Raw genomic sequence first — 16,427 nt, forward strand, 5'->3', positions numbered from 1 at the left:
ACCGAGTCTGACCCCCCACCCTCTTTTCCCGGATCTCAAACTTTCCTTCAGTTTATTTACCACTTCTTACTGTGCCCGCATCTCCACGAACCACTAAAGCCATCGTTCATTCCCAAACTTCAAATCTCATCCAACAAGCATTCACAGACTGCTTCCAGGTAGCACGGACACCCCTGTTCGGCCCAGATGTCCTGGGTGCCGTGGGTGACTAGGCTTACCCCACTGAGTGCCCAAGTTCCCCAGAGTTTCCCGAGCCCGGCGGTCCACGGCGCGCTGAGGGCGGGGCTCGCCATAGCGGGTCCCCCACCCCCGGGGCGGTGCCTGCGTGTCGGGGGCGAGGCCATTGGAGGCCGCTCCCCACGCCTCTCGGGAGTCTATAAAGCAAGGCTACACGGGGCCCGTTCGGCTGGACTCCCCCAGCCATCGCCAACACCACAGAGTAGAGTGAGCGCAGCCTCTAAGGGGCGCCGGGCGCCGGAGCCATGACCCTCCGCCGACTCAGGAAGCTGCAGCAGAAGGAGGAGGCGGCGGCCGCGCCGGACCCCGCTGGTCCGGCTCCCGACTCGGAAGCAGCTCCGACCCGCTCGGGCCCCCCAGCCGCCGCCGCTCCGCCTGGAGCCCCGGGGGACGAGCTGTACGCCGCGCTGGAGGACTACCATCCTGCGGAGCTGTACCGCGCGCTCGCAGTGTCCGGGGGCACCCTGCCCCGCCGAAAGGTGCGTTCCCTAACCTACGCCCCCAGACTCAGTACCGCGTGTCAGCGCCGGGGCCGCCCGCCTCGCTCGGCCCTGTCCTCAAAAGGCGCCCACTCCCGGCTCGGAAGGCTGTGGTCCCCGCCACCACGACGCCCCCAGTTGGGTTGGCTCTCCACTCCACTCCCCACGCGCGAACGCCCCATCTCCTCCCACTCTCCTGCTTTGACTCCGCCCCAGCACCCCCTTTCTCCGCCTGGCTCCATCTGGCTTTCTGCCGCCTCCCGCTCAGCCTGTCGGTGTCTAGAAGTCTAGAAACTCTCAGGACCCCCTCGCCCGAGCACCTCCTGAAGTTGGAGCAAGAAGATCTAGGGAAGAACCCCAACACTTGCTTCAGACAAGTTGAGGGTCCTGGAGCCCCGGGTGGGAGAGAAACTAATGGTTCCTTAGAAGTAGTGCTGCGAATTTCCGAGAATACCCCCTCCACTAGGACGCCGGGCTTTCCGGGATCAGGGCCCCACGCTTTGTCCCGCATCTAAGATGCGGGTTGTGAGAGCACCGCCCTCCTGACTTCAGCCAGGACCGGACGCGGTGGGAGAGGTCACAGGGCAGGAAGGATGCGGGCCGCACCCGCTCGCTTTCTGCATCCCCCACCCCGTACCCCCCCCCCCCCGTTAGTGAGACTGTTCCTCTGGCCTGGGAAGACCTGGGTGCCGAGACCTAGGTTAAGGAGAAGGGATGGGTGGCCTTTCCACGCGGCCCCTTCCTTCTCTCCGGGCCCCTGGCTCCCCACTTCATACAATGAACAGCTTGTTGAGAATTTGCATTTTATGAAAATCGAGTTGAAAGACAAAGGGGTCTCTCTGTACTACCCAGTCCTTCCTCCTTGGCCTATTTGGGTACTGTCCCCACCCTGAGGCTAATCTTTGGTTCTGAAAGAGGGTCCCCTTCTCCTAGCTTTGGGGTAGCTTGGGGGTTAGGGAGTGTTACCCAGAGCACAACCCAGGAAGGCCTCAAGCTGTTTTGGCACTTTGGGGAAGGGCTGATCCCGGATGGGACTTCCTCCATCCTCTAAGAACTAAAATCTTAGGAGGGACAGAGTTTGTTTTAGGCTCTCTGGGGCCCTGAAGAGTTGAGGGGGGGTCTTCTTCAAAAATGAAACCCCTGCTTCTCAACTATAGTGTGAGACAGGTTTGACTCTGATTTTTTTTATTTAGTTATATACTTTGCTCAAAAAAAAAAAAAATGCACGGCAATATCCAGAGACTCAGGTCTATCTGGAGGGCATACAGCTGGCTGCATCCACAGCCGGCCCCAGGCAGCCTGTTCTTAGGCGCTTTGGCACCTCTACCACCTTCAGCTCCTGATTCTCTGCTTTCCCAGACTACTGTCTGTCTGAACCATTAAATGGACAGACCAGCTGGCTGGGACCCTGGAGTTAGTTAGGACCTTAAGTCCGGTGGCTTCTTACCCTTCTTTCTCTGCAGCTAGGGGAAAGCTCCTGCCTCAGCTTTTGGGGCCTGGAAGGCCTGGCCCCTCAGACATGATCCCAGCAGTGTCACAATCTTCCCCAAGCTGGTTAGTCGAGGAAAAGAGGTCACCCAACCATCTAGAACCCAGGACAGTTGTGTCCTGGAAGTCCCCGGGTTGGGGTGAACTCTGGGAGGAGGAATAGTAGCTGCACTTGGCAGATAGTTACACCAGCACCAAAGCAGAGAGGGAGTTGGGAGGGAAGATTGGCATCAGGAAGTGGGGTACTACATTCAGAACTGGGGCTCAGGTCAGAGTCCTCCTCGAGAGGGCTTCTCAGCACCTGCTCAAGGGTAGCCCCACTTCTCATTGTCTTTTCTGGCCATTTTCCTACCCAGGGCTCAGGATTCCGGTGGAAGAATTTCAGCCAGAGCCCTGAACAGCAGCGGTGAGTCACCCCCACCCAAAGCCCCTGCTGTGGTCCAGAAAAGTGAGGTGTTGGGGGAGGGGGAGCACCACACAGCCTCTCAACCCACTCCCCCTGGAAGGCATCTCCATCCTTGAGCATGACTTCCCTGCTGGGATTGAGGGGCAGGTGGGGGTGTGGGCTGTATGAAGGGGCGGCAGAATAAGGGGGGGCACTTTTGAGTCATTAGGTGCTCCTTAACCACCCCCAATCTCTGTCAAGTTGCCTCTTCCTGGATTAGTGAGAGGTGGCAGCTAGGAAGTAGGAGACACCGTAGGAGTGTACCAGCTTGTCCTCTGTGGCTTCCCTAAGCCCACCCAGCCCACCACAGTAGACCCAGACACTATATGACCAGATGTTTGAGTGCGACACCCCAAACCTCTAGTCTTGTGTGGGTCCCATCCCGTGGGGATTTGAGATGTGGGCAGGACTGGGTGCTTACCCGAGGACCCGAAGCTTAGGTTCCCTTCTGCCCGTGTCTCATGCCTGATTTGGACATGGCTTCCTTTGAAATGGGCCAGCAACCTGTGGTCTACTGGACAAACTTATTGTAATTTTTTTGGTTTTATTTTTCTTGTTTGTTTGTTTAGTTTTTGGTTTTCTTTCTTTTTCTTTTTCTTTTGAGACAGGGTCTTTCTACAGACCTCTGCTATAGACCAGGTTGGCTTTGAACTCACAGAGATCCTCCTGCCTCCACCTCCCCCGTGCTTAAAGGTGTGTGCCACCATGGCCAGCGTATTTTAATATTTTAAAGGGTTGTAAAACAAACCCTTTTGACAGAAGCCATATGGGCCACAAAACCTATTTACCATCTGACTCTTTGAAGTAAAGCTCACAGACCCTTCCAGGAACCCAGAAAGCACTGGGACAGACACAGGGCATCCAGGCCCCCTGCTCCCTGCCCTGGAAAACACAGGGCTAAAAGCTCCTTTCGAAGAAGGGGGAGCGAGCTGCATTGGGTGGCAGGGGGTGTGACTCAGGCTAGGAGCTGGAGGCCGGCCCTCCAGAGCCTTTCTGAGGCTGCCAGACTTAAAGGGGCCTTAGGATCCACTTTATTCGGCCTCTGGCTGGCGGGAAGGAAGGGGAGGGGGTGGGCAGAGGAAACCCTGGACTCCCCCAGCAGGCTAAAATCTGGAGTGGTTCCAGACCATTGTGTCCAGCAGGCAGCCTTCAGTTCGGGAAGGGGTGGCCCCAGGCTCCCCTCCCCCAGCCTTCACATCTGGTGGGCTGGCCACACCACAGCTGGGAGGAGCGGTTGTGGTCTGCGCCCAGCCTCGTGACTGGCCCCCGGGGGGTGGGGCTGTCTTCTCCCCAAAGCAGCTGAGCTAGGATGCTCTAGCCCTGGGGCCAAATTGGGGGCCTCAGTTACTGAGTTGAGTTTGTGGCCAGACTCACCCAAAGGCTGGGATGCTGCTAGGCATCCACCTTTCTCAGGGACAGCCTTTCCTGATGCCTCCCTCCCCCTGTAGATGGCTAATTTAATTCTGTGCAGCTCCCTGAGGCCAATTTCAGTTGAGTTTAGGAAGGGCATTCCAAAAATCTGTAAAGAATGAGCTGTCAAATGGAGACTCTGGGTCCTCCTGGAATGTTCTAGATCAGACTTCATCCTTGAGAGCTAAGCTGAGGGGCCGCCACACTCTTGTTTTTGTTATTATATTTTGAGACAGAGCCTCACTATGTAGCTCAGACTCAAATAGAACATCCTCCTGCCTCAGTATCTCAAGTGCCAGGATTACAGATTCGGTTCACCATAGCTAGCTAGCTCCTCCATACTTTCCTGGGTTCTCATAATTGTTACCCTGTATCTTCTGCAGGAAGGTGCTGACTTTGGAGAAAACGGACAACCAGACCTTCGGCTTCGAGATCCAGGTGGGGAAAACTGGACATAGAGGGGTGAGGGGTCAGGAGGCCAGGCTGAAGGCTGGGCAGATCTGTTTGCCTCTGTTCTGAGTGTCCTGTTGCTTGTTCACAGACTTATGGCCTTCACCACCGAGAGGAGCAGCGCGTAGAGATGGTGACCTTCGTCTGCCGAGTTCACGAGTCCAGCCCTGCCCAGCTGGCTGGGCTCACACCAGGTAGACCTTGAGCCCAGAATACAGGGCTCTGGGACAGTGGAGAACTTTACTCCTAAGAAAAGGCATTAATGTTTTTTTCTCCTTCATCCTCCAACTTGGAGACAGCCAGAAAAATCAACAGAGTCTGGTTTCAGGCACACTGGCTTTTTAGTGTGGGACAGTGTCGTGAGACAGTTCCCTGAGCCCAGAGCGGAGCCCAGGGAAGTGATGGTACTGCCGCACAGCTGTTCCGCTTCCTGGCAGCTGTGCGGTCCAGCTGGGCAGAGTCTGGTAGAGGAGTGACTACCACGTCTTTCAAAATGGTCCATGAGACCTCTCTAACCCACTCCAGCTGGGCCCCAGGTGTTCATTACCTTCTTTCCCACATACCAGCAACACTTTGCTAGGTAGTTCCTGATTGTCCTTGCTGTAGTCACAGCCAGGATCCAGATTGTTTTTTACAGATGGCAAACAAGCACTTAAAGTCTCCAGCAAGCCCTGCCTAGGGTCAGGGCCTGACCTCCAAAAGCTGAAGCTTCAAATGCTTGGAGCCAGTGCCAGCTCCCAGTTGGGCACTAATCCCATGCCTTCCCTATACTGAATGAGTCTAAGACAGGTCTGGGATAAACAGACATAGCTAACTCCAGGAGGAGCATGGGAACCTGGGAGGCCTCCTGTTGGGAGAGAGGGCTTCCTGAGGGTGTGCCTCACAACTTAGTCTTCTCAGATCCCCAGCGCTGAGCCTAGGTTTCTCTTTCCAACAAGCTGGTGGTCTCTGTGCAGGGAAAAATGCCTATGGTTTTGTATGCTTTTGTTGTATTTTAAGATAGGGCTTCCCTGTGTAACTCTGGCTGTCCTGGAACTTACTCTGTAGACCAGACTGGCCTTGAACTCACAGAGATCTGTCTGCCCCTGTCTTCTGGGTGCTGGGATTAAAGGTGTGCCCCACCACCACCCAGCTAGGTTCTATGTATTTTAATTGGGGTAAAAGAGATGCCCAGGTCTCCCCACCACTGCGGAAGGGAGTTCAGAAATAGTTCTCCAGGTTACCATTCTGCCCTTCCTGGCTGGAATCCTTCCTTCATGCCCTGGGAAACAAGTGCTGACTTCTCTTCCTGGCAGGGGACACCATTGCCAGTGTCAACGGTCTCAATGTGGAAGGCATCCGGCACCGGGAGATTGTTGATATCATCAAGGCATCTGGCAACGTTCTCAGGTATTCATGTCTAGGTGCAGTGCCTAAGGGCTCCTGAGCTCAGCCTTGTGGCGGTCCCTCAGCCTTCAGGCTCGCTCAGCCTTTGTCCCCCTCAATCCCTCAGACTGGAAACTCTGTATGGGACATCCATTCGGAAGGCAGAACTGGAGGCTCGCCTGCAGTACCTTAAGGTGAGGACCAAACCAGGCCAGGTTCTAACCCTACTTTTCCCATGTTCTGGCCTTCAGACCCACTCTGAAGGACTCCATCTTTCTCAACCTCCCTTAGCCCTGAGTCTTCTGTGCCTTGTGTCCCCATATCCTGCTGGTGTCCTGCAGTCCTGACAGTTGGCTGCATGTGTCTTACAGCAAACCCTATATGAGAAGTGGGGAGAATACAGATCGCTAATGGTTCAGGAGCAGCGGCTAGTGCATGGTGAGTATGTCGGACATCCCGACAGACATCCCGATCTTAGATCCCCCCTCTTAGAACTAGCAGGCTGCTGGCTCCACAGTGCAGAGGCAGAGGCACTGTTGCGGACACAGCATCACCCTAAACTGATACACAGTTTTGTACTCACTCTCGCGCTCTGGGCGTTAGGGTTGAGCACTGAGAGAGAGTTGTGATTTGATTTATTTTTAAAAAGAAAACAATTTCCCAGACGGTGGTGGTGCCCACCCTTAATCCCAGCACCCGGGAGGCAGAGAAAAGGGGATCTCTGAGAGTTCGAGACCAGCCTGGTCTACATTAGTAGGTCCCAGGACTGCTAGGGCTATGAGGAGAGGCTGTCTCCAACAAAGAAGTCTGCGTTTGTCATTCCTTTCTGTGGCCTCCCTTTCTATCCCAAAGTGGCACTCTTGAGTTTATTATAACTCCAGCTTTAGAACCAGAAGGCTGAGGCTCAAGGAAGGCCAACAGGAAAGAACTGGACATCCTGCCCATGCCCTCTGACCCTTAGCCTAGGGCACTCAGGATTCAGGAAGCTCCCTGGTCTTCTGTCGCCACAGGCCTGGTGGTGAAGGACCCAAGCATCTATGACACACTGGAGTCCGTGCGCTCCTGCCTCTACGGCGCCGGTCTGCTCCCAGGATCGCTGCCCTTTGGGCCTCTGCTCGCTGCGCCTGGGGGTCCCCGTGGGGGCGCGCGGCGGGCCAAGGGGGACACCGACGACGCCGTATACCACACGTGCTTCTTCGGTGGCGCCGAACCGCAGGCGCTGCCACCCCCGCCGCCCCCCGTGCGCACGCCAGGCCCAGGCTCCGCCGAGGGCCCAGCGGCCGTGCTGTGTCCCGCTCCCCGCACCACGCTCAGCCGCAGCGCCAGTGTGCGGTGCGCGGGCCCGGGCGGGGGTGGCGGCGGGGGCGCGCCGGGCGCGCTCTGGACTGAGGCCCGCGAGCAGGCCCTGTGCGGCGCCGGCCTACGCAAGACCAAGTACCGCAGCTTCCGCCGGCGGCTGCTCAAGTTCATCCCCGGACTCAACCGCTCCCTGGAGGAGGAGGAGAGCCAGCTGTAGGGGCGCGGGTAGGCAGGCGGGAGGTATTTATTTATTTATTCATTGTAACAGCCAGTGCAAAAAGTGGGGACAGTAGTGCCGGTCCAAGGACCTCAAGAGCCCAAAGCTGCGGGAGAGGGTCCTTGCTAGCTCTGGCAGGTCTGGTCGGTTCGCGGCTTGTCTCTGCTGAGGAAAAGGGGAGCCTAGTTGCTTCCTTTCCTCCCCTACATCATAACAGGATCTCTGCAGGGGGAGAAGAGACACCGGGAGTTGGGAGAGGTCTGAGGGACCAAAGAGGGCTGTGCAGCCTACAGTCTGGGTCAGTTGTGCCTTGTGGGGGCCTGTCCCAAAAGCCCTCTCCTCAGCTTTACCTGCTCCCCAACCCTTATCCTTGGGGAGAGGAGATCCATGATGGATCATTCCCACCCTGAACACACACACACACACACACACACCCAAGGGGGCAAGGTGCTGGGTCCCTCTCTTGAGTCTTGACCCCAAAGGGCTTAACCCCTCTCCAGGGGTCTGTACTAAGTGGGTCTTGCCAGGCAGGGGTCCTGGATTCTGCGCTCCTTGGGGAACAGGAAAGAGTACATTCAGGTGGGCTGGGGCAGTCTGGACTGTACCAGCGGGTTTGTATGTATGTGTGTGTGTGTGTGTGTGTGTGTGTGTGTGTGTGTGTCTGTGTGTGTGTGCGTGTTTGCATATGTTACTTCTAAACCACAAACTGTATAAAATTGCTGGTATTTTGCATGTGTGTCAGCGTGGTAACTGCCTGTGGGGGAGGACTGTGCTCAGGCAAGCTCTGACTCCACCATGCAGCCCCCTCCAAACACAGGCTGCATTTTACATCTTTCTTTTAGCCCGAAGCCAGGGAAATTGTCTAAGGGATTTTAATGAACATGTACTGGCCTGAATTGAGTCCCCCCCCCCATGCCCCCCCTCCCGCAACTCGAGCCTCCTGTTGGCAACCCCAGATCCCCACAACAGACATAGGGGTCTCTTGTCTAAAGTCCCTTACTGTCCCTGTGGGAAAGCCTGGCTCATTGGGGGGAGCACCCGAGTCCACAGACAGCCACTGTCCACCCACCCTGTGACAGGTTCAGTCTCCTGTCCCCAGTCGGCCCATGCTTCATTCCTGCGGGCCCCTTACTTCTCTGGATGCTGGCTACAGACCTTCCCGGTCTCCTACCTCTCCAAGGCCTGCCCATCAGTCAGATGTGGCCACACCCTCTGTATCCTCACCACCTGGCCCGGTCTTGACTTTGTGGGTTTAGCGGCCTGCCCTCCCCACTCACAAGGTCGCATGCTTCTGGCAACAGAGCCCAGGGATTCTCTGCTTTATGCCCAATCTTGCTACACCAGACCCTCAATAATACAGTGTGTTCCAGGTTAGCCCCAGAATGTCACCACGTGCCTTGAAACAACCTGCTGAGTAACAGACTTGGTAGTCACACGGCAAGCTAGCAGCAGCCTGGCACTATACCATGTCAAAATGGAAAAGACCCCTATTCCATGTCAGTGGCCAGCATTCAGTTGTAGCTTTGAGAGACGTGCCCTTCCCTGGGCGCACCCCACTCCACATAAGGTGTTTCCCTTCTGTGTGTGGATATCATTTCTGCCCCCATTCTTAGGGTCACCCTTCACACAGCAGTCAGGTGACCCTTCCAAAAGCAAGCCCAGAGATGGCACCTGAGCACTTGGGAGGTGGAGGCAGAAGGAGCAAAGATGCCAAGTCTAGCTTCAGACAGCAAGTTAGGCTAGCCTGGGCTACATGAGTAGCCCTCGTTTCAAAACGGAAGTAATGCCTCAGCAGACAAAAGCACATGTTGTTATATAAACCTGATGACCTGAGTTTGATGCTCAGAACCGCAAAGAAAGAAAAGAACCAACTCCTAGAAGTTGTTCTGTGGCACCATGTGACCACTGTAGCACATGTACAACTATTCTTAACACATAAATCTCTCTCTCTCTCTCTCTCTCTCTCTCTCTCTCTCTCTCTCTCTCTCACACACACACACACACACACACACACACACACTAAAAATACACAGTTAATTTTAAAAAGTTAGTTTGGGGCTGGAGAGATGGCTCTGAGGGTAAGAGCACTGGCTACTCTTCCAGAGGTCCCGAGTTCAATTCCTAGCAACCACATGGTGGCTCATAACCATCTGTAATGAGACCTGGTGCCTTCCTTGCCAGCAGTACATTGTATGCTTAATAAATAAATAAATATTTTTTAAAAAGTTAGTTTTGAAACTTTTGGAACAAGGCCTTTTTACATAACCCTGGCTGTCCTGGAACTTACTATGTAGACCAGGATCACTCACAGTGATCCTCCTGCCTCTGCCTTGAGTGCTGAGATTACAGGCATGTGCCACCACGCTTGACACATGAATTTTTTTCTTTTTTGGAGGGGGCAGGTTTTGAGACAGGGTTTCTCTGTAACTTTGGAGCCTGTCCTGGAACTTGCTCTGCAAACCAGACTGGCCTTGAACTCACAGATCCACTTGTCTCTGCCTCCCGAGTGCTGGGACTAAAGACGGGCACCAACCACTGCCTGGAAAATTATCTTTCTTTCTTTCTTTCTCTCTTTCTTTCTTTCTTTTTTTTTTTAAAATCAAATCTCAACTCTCTGTCTGCTTCAAAGCCATCATGGCCTCCCCTTGGGAGAAAGATATGAAGTTAGAACTTTTACCATGGCCGGCCCATCACCTCGCTCTAAGCAATCTCTCAGCCATTGGAAGCCTTGTGTAGGACACAAACCCAACCACACTTTACTGGGATGGTTTGCATTAGACCTACGGAATCTTCTCTTCGCTTCTCTCTGCAACCTCAGATTCTTTCTCCTTTCATGTCACTGGTATTCAGACCAAACTAGTTGCTCCTATCCCCAACACTGGCAGCCTGTCTCTGGCCTCTACCTATGCTGTTCCTCTGTCTATATTTTTCTGGATTGATTCCTTGTCCTGAGGTCCCAACTTAACAATACCCCCTCAAAGATTTTTCTGGGTCCCCTGGTGTCAATCTCTGTCCCCATTATTCTTCATCTTAACTCATTTGTTTTCTTTGTGGTATTTCCTTCAGCTTGGTAGACATGCTGACTTCTTGTATTGATATTCCAGTGTCTGTCTTGCCATTGTTGGGGCAGGTTGTATCTCAGGGCTGGGGTGTGGCTCAGTGCCAGAGACTTCATGTGTGAGGTCCTGTGTTCAGTCCCCATCATGGCAGTAAATAATAAAGATGAAAACCAACTTGTGAGTCAGTTATTAAAGCTGCCCCCCAAGGGCCTCATCCAAGGCCCACCCACGGCAGATGCTTCATAAAAGCTCAAGAGGGTCACGTGCCTTCTGGGACCACAGCTGGGTAAAGGGAAACTCTGCCTCTCCACCTGTCAGCCCCAGGGTGGGGAGAGACGGCCCCTCCTCTGCTTCACCTGGAGCTGGCATCTGTGGGCTCCTCTAACAATGTCCCTTTGGGGGTGGGCGGTGGCTGCCGTGGTGGCACCTGCACCTTGACATTGTGGTTTTCCCGGTTTGGGAAGGAGGACGTTTGATGAGGAAAACAGCTTTTCCACCCTCTTGTGTTTGAGCAGCTGCTTTGCTTTGAGGTTGAGCATCCCTAGCTCTCGGATCTAGAGGAGGAGCCCTCTCACTTTTGTCCCCAGAGCCCATGGCTGCCAGGAGGCCAGCTGCCTGGCACAGGTCAGCCCTTGCTGGGCTTATGGGTCTTCCTGGGTCTTCCTGGCTTCCTCCTCGCAACCCCACTCTCACCAGCCTGTCCTTACCTCCCAGCCACGCAGCTGGTCTCGGAGTGATGCCAGTAGCCCTTGCCCAGGCTGAAAGGCTCCAAGAGAGGGGGAGAGTGGTCCAGGGTGGGGCCAGATCCCACCTCTCAGCTGATGGATGACAGCACCAGCCTCCTGCCGTGTAGGTGGGTGACAGGGAGTGACTAATGTGTGAGCTGTGTTGCTAAAAATTAACCTAGGGATCGTGTTTGGTGGAGGGGGTGGGGGTGTGTGGGGAAGGAGCAGGGACTGCAGTATTTAGTGTGTGGTCGGTATTCCCTGTCCTCCCTCCCTCCCCTTCTTACCAGCCTTCTGCTCTGCCCCAGGCAAGAAGGAGCCCCCAGAAATTCCAGGGAGGAAAGTGGGCTCCACTGAAGGTGTCACACAAGGCGGGAAAAGGTGCAGCGCTTCAGATAAGAGTCTGTCTGAGGCCCCTATGGAGTTGGGCCCCTGTCCCATCTCCCTGGCATAACTTCTCATTCTTGGATCTCCTAGTCCTGCCCCCTCCACCTTGGGCCAGAGAGGGGAGGCTTCCTGGAAGAGGGACATTGAGGTCAGGGTAAAGAGATGGTAAGGAATGGGTTGAGTGTGTAAAACTGGTGAGACTTAACTTGTGGGAGGAGGACGGGTTAGGGGAGGGAAACAAAAAGTGGGCTTGACAGAGCGGGGTCTGAGATGCGTCAGCTCACAGGAGGAGGAAGGAGTCCAGTTAGGAGGGATCGAAGTTCCGTGCCAATGAGAACATTCCTATTAAGGTAGGGAAGAGGGGTAGGCTCTTAAAACGTGGTTCAGGGGACACATAAAAGGGCCTTGGATACGGAAAAGGGCATCGTTGGCACATGTGAAAACATCTGCCGAAGAAGTGACTTCGTCAGACCTTAGGTCCCCCAGAAAGCCACACCAGGGAACTTAAGAGGGGTGACCTCAAGAGCAGAGGCCAGATCTAGAAGGTACTTTCTGCTCACCAGACGACGGGGGATGGAGTTGGAGAAATGAGAGACCTAAGGGATTCCCCAAGGTCAAGAGAGACGTCAGGTTTCGTCTGGCTGGAGGCTGCCTAGTCCTGCATCAACAAGCCGATGAAATGACCTGAACGAGGAAATGAGGCGCTCAGAGAGGCCACAAAGTTCTTGAACAAGGAGACTGAGATGAGACACTTGCAAGCAGGACAGGGTGCCGCTCTCTGGTGGAGACCTGGGAATACTGCACCTCTAGGTCCTGCTCACAGGTCCTCGGCTGTGGCCCCTCCCAAGAATCATGAGCCTTCTTTGTCCTCTAGTCTTTTGTCAGAATCACCCAGATGTCCTCCTGTCTGGTCTCCCTTTCTTCTCCTTACAGCCTACAGACTATCCAGGGAGGAACCCCTACTCCATTCATCTCTGCCTCCTGCCAGCTCAGGGCCTGGCACCCAGTGGGAGATCCAACAGTCGAGATGGGAGGCGGTTCTGATTCTGTGGAGGACACTAAACATACTTGATTTCCACCAGCATGGTTGGAGTCTGAGCGTTTCCAAACTTCACTGGGTAGGAGGAGCGGACCTGCCAGACACTGGAAGGACCTTGCCTCCTGGAAGCTGGCCCTTCAAGAGAGAACATGCAAACTTATACAATAAGTAAAAGTGATACAAATGTTGCCTTTGAGTCTCTTTCCCAACAGCTCCTGTAGAGTCTATAGACTCGCTCACGGATTCCCTGTCCACTTGGCGAGCCTAGGGTGACAGCCCCCACCCACACAGCAAACTCAGTACTGTCTGGAATTCTCCAGATTCCTCTTTTATGGAAGGTCAGCCTGAGCCCTACTTTCTCTGCTCAAACAAGCACCAGCTTGGTGGTTAAAGTGCGGCAGAGGACATTTAACGGCACTTGCGGGGCCCCTCCCCATCACCTTCCTTTATCATTCTGGTCTAGGTGCTCAGGGTTGGACCAGGGCATTTGTGGTTTCAGAGTACCCCCAAAACAGCAGAGTACCCCCAAAACAGCAGAGCAGGGGGCACCTGTCCTTCCAGCTACTTGAGAGGCTGGCACAGCAGGATCCCGGGAGCATGGAAGTTTGAAGTCAGCTTGGGAAATATAGAAAGATTCCCAATGATGGAGGTGGAGAGGAGAAGAGAAAGAACAGGGTCACTTATAATACCAGCACTCCGGAGGCTGAGGCAGAAGGATCTCAACTTTGAAATCAGCCTGAGCTGCATATTGAGACGCTGTCTCAGAAAGCAAGAAACAAACAATCAAAAATCAAAACCAAAAGAAAACCAACCCCCCACAAAAACAAAACAAAACCTCACCAGATATTATGTAAGGATGTGTGAAAAGGTGTTGCACGTCGGTTACACTAGGTCTCTGAACCCATTCCCACCAACACCATGAGCTGCCAATAATGACAGAACTAGTGGGGTGCATATGCCCTGGGGAGTGGGAGACCAGGGCACCTACACCTCTCACTGGCGCAGAACCCCTCTATGCTGCTGGCTGCCTCTCTCACAGATTGGAAGGTTAGGGTACCTTTGGAGACACTGCCATCTCCACTCAGAAGCTAGGTGGTCACAATCTATACACGGGACATCCACGGGGGCTGGGTGCAGCCAGTGATCTGGGTGTGGTGAGGGGGTAGACACCAGGGAAGAAGCACACAGCAGGTTTACCCGTTGAGGGGAAGAAATCCGACTTGTGCTGGCGCCGGAGGTTTGTGCCCAGTCCGGGCGGGAGAGACTGCAGGGCTGACATGCAAGTTCTGGGCTTGACTAAAGTGGGATGGAATAAAGAGGCGACATCCCAGTAGAGTCAGCTGGGCATCGCCCTCACCACCCTCGCCCACCCTGAGAGGCTGACGGCTGAATTGCAGAGGCAGGCTCTCTCCTGGAGGCGGAGCCGCCACGATCAGGGTGTGGGTGGACATGGGGACTCTGCCTTGTGTTTCACAGGGGGCTGGAAGGGAAGCAGGTGGCGGAGAATAAGTGAGTAACCACCGCCCTGCCCTAGCCGATCTCTATGCCTCAGGAAGTCCGGAAATGCGATGCGGTCCTCTCCGCCCACGATGCACACCTTTTTTGTCCTTGCACAAGCCAGGCCCTTCTTGCACACCCGTCCTTTTTACACACCCTGGCCCAGGCCCTCCTTGCCCAAGTCCACCCGACTCCACGCCTTCGGTTTGGCCTCCGGTCGCACTTGCATCGCGTTCAACCTAGGGGATAACCTCCCTCCCACTTACAAGCCCGAGCCTGGAGCCCCCCCCGCCCCGCCCCCCCGCGTCACCCGTCACTGCTTGGCCCTGCGGGGCGGGCCGGGCGTGGGTTGTGATCCCTGCTGCCTAGCAGAGCGGCAGAGCGGCGTCGCCCTCTGCTGGCTCACTGGGGCACTGCTCCCCCTCGTCAACCGGCCCCTGGCTTCCAGGCTTCAGTCCCTTCTTTCCTTGACTTTTACTATGTCTAGTTTTTTGTTTTTGTTTTTGTTTTGTTTTGTTTGAGACCGGATCTCACCATACCACCACAATATATTATTTTCTTTTAAAATTTTTATTTCATTTTATTTATTTATTTACCATGTCAGTTCTCTCCTTCAGCCATATGGGTCCTGGGGATCAACTTCAGGTTGCCACGCTTGGTGGCAAGTACCCTTTCCTTCTGAGTCATCTCACCAGCTCTTGAAGCCCGTTTTCTAAGCATATAAAGAAGGTAAGCGGGGCCATTTGTATTAAATGCCATTTTGTCCCGCCTTTTTCTTTTACTCTACAGAAGCCTGGGCTCTGACATCAGGCAAACTTGTCCTGTCAAATCATTTTGTCTGAGCACCTTCTTCAGCACAGCCGTGCAGGAGGGCGCACTGTACAGGCTGAGGGGAAGCCCTGTGTCATGTGTGCCATTCCAGGTCATTGTCCTGAGGAGGACTGGTCTCCAGACCACCTGACCCTGGGAACACACGTGGTGCTCTTCCTCGCGCCATCAAGGAAAGAAAGGAGGGGGCGGCCCTTGCTGCGCTGACCTGGCTCCGCCCCCAGCCCTGCCCCCTCAGCGTTTTTCCAGCACACCTGGTATTTCCCGCCAAGGCGTCTTCTGACTCTTCCTCTGTCCCTATGGCCTTCGCCCAGATAGTGACACCTCTCTCATGTCGCCCAGATCCTGCTACGCGGTCACTGAACTCTGGTACTCTCTCGCCATTCCCCATGCTCCTTTTCCTCTATTGCGGCGGCTGCACTTTTTATTAAATAGCATTCTGGCTTTTTTTCTTTTTGGACTGTCTTCTTATGTAACTCTGGCGGGCCTGGAAATTAATATGTGACAGATCAGCTTGGTTGGCCTTGAACTCACAGAGATCCTCGTGCCTCTGGAGTGCGAGGATTATAGTAGGCACATGTCATTATGCTCAGTGCTTTGGATGTTTGTATGTGTGTATGTTCATGTATGTACATGGCCTGTGGGTGCACCTGCACACTGTGTGTGTGTGTGTGTGTGTGTGTGTGTACCAGAGGTCAATATTGGGTCACTTTCTCAATTATTTTCCATGCCCCATGCCCAGGGCTTTTTGAGAGCTTCATTTGATCTCTCTGGTTCCTAGGAAATGATCTGGCACCCAGTAGGCCTTGGATAGTTTATACGACTCAATAAACAGACCCAGTTTCTCGCATCTGAAAGGCAACAATGCCACTTATGGCCAATAGAGGGCACTACGACACAGCTCCTGAGTAACCTCTAGCCCCTAGGAAGAGAAATTACAAAACCCATAGACTCTCCTCACTCTGTGAGTGTTCCCAGCGCTGGAACCAGTAAGTCCTCTCCGCCCTCCTCCAGCTTAATCTGTCCTGGTGGCAGCCTGGTGCTGGCATGCCCTCCCCATATCACCCAGCAGCAAGCTCTGTTGCCTGAGGTCAGAGTACCCTGTCCAAGGCTTGGACACATCCCTTAGCAGCTGATGCCCCAGAGGATTACACACTGTCCCTGGCTCTGCAGCGTGACAGCAGTGACCGGAGTGCTGCTAGCTCCAGGCTTGCTGTGAGGTCGGAACAGGAATATTTTGTAAGTATGGACATTAGCGAAATGGAAGATACTCTTTCTCTGTTGCAAGGCTAAATGAAGGTGGGTTTATGGAAGGGATTAAGGTGGTGCAGGAAAAAGAAGTTAAAAATAACAAATGCCTTTCACCAAGCACTTATTAGGAGCCAAGGCTGAGGAAAGTGATCCGCAAATATTGTCTAATTATAGCCAACACTTACACAGTGCTGACCCCGGGCCAGGAGCTCTTTAAGTACCTCGTGCACACAAACCGCTCAGATCCTCAT

At 54.2% G+C, this 16,427-nt stretch overlaps 1 protein-coding gene across 2 annotated transcripts; it reads left to right on the forward strand.

Moving 5' to 3' along the window:
* Window positions 1-380: 380 nt before the first annotated feature.
* Window positions 381-12,788, forward strand: Tamalin (trafficking regulator and scaffold protein tamalin). 2 transcript variants are annotated; one of them, XM_085678631.2, is made up of 8 exons: window positions 381-716; window positions 2,561-2,610; window positions 4,443-4,497; window positions 4,601-4,703; window positions 5,805-5,898; window positions 6,002-6,068; window positions 6,246-6,312; window positions 12,495-12,788. In XM_085678631.2, exons 1-8 carry the CDS (start codon window positions 483-485, stop codon window positions 12,770-12,772), a joined length of 948 nt encoding a protein of 315 aa, XP_085534757.1. In that variant the 5' UTR covers window positions 381-482; the 3' UTR covers window positions 12,773-12,788. The 2 variants fall into 2 exon arrangements, with proteins under 2 accessions (XP_085534757.1, XP_085534756.1); XM_085678630.2 differs by lacking the exon at window positions 12,495-12,788 and adding an exon at window positions 6,885-10,623 and having other exon boundaries at window positions 382-716.
* The last annotated feature ends 3,639 nt before the right edge of the window (window positions 12,789-16,427 follow it).

Source organism: Myodes glareolus, chromosome 19 (genome assembly GCF_982192425.1).
Source record: "Myodes glareolus chromosome 19, mMyoGla1.1, whole genome shotgun sequence".
NCBI classification, from domain to species: domain Eukaryota; kingdom Metazoa; phylum Chordata; class Mammalia; order Rodentia; family Cricetidae; genus Myodes; species Myodes glareolus.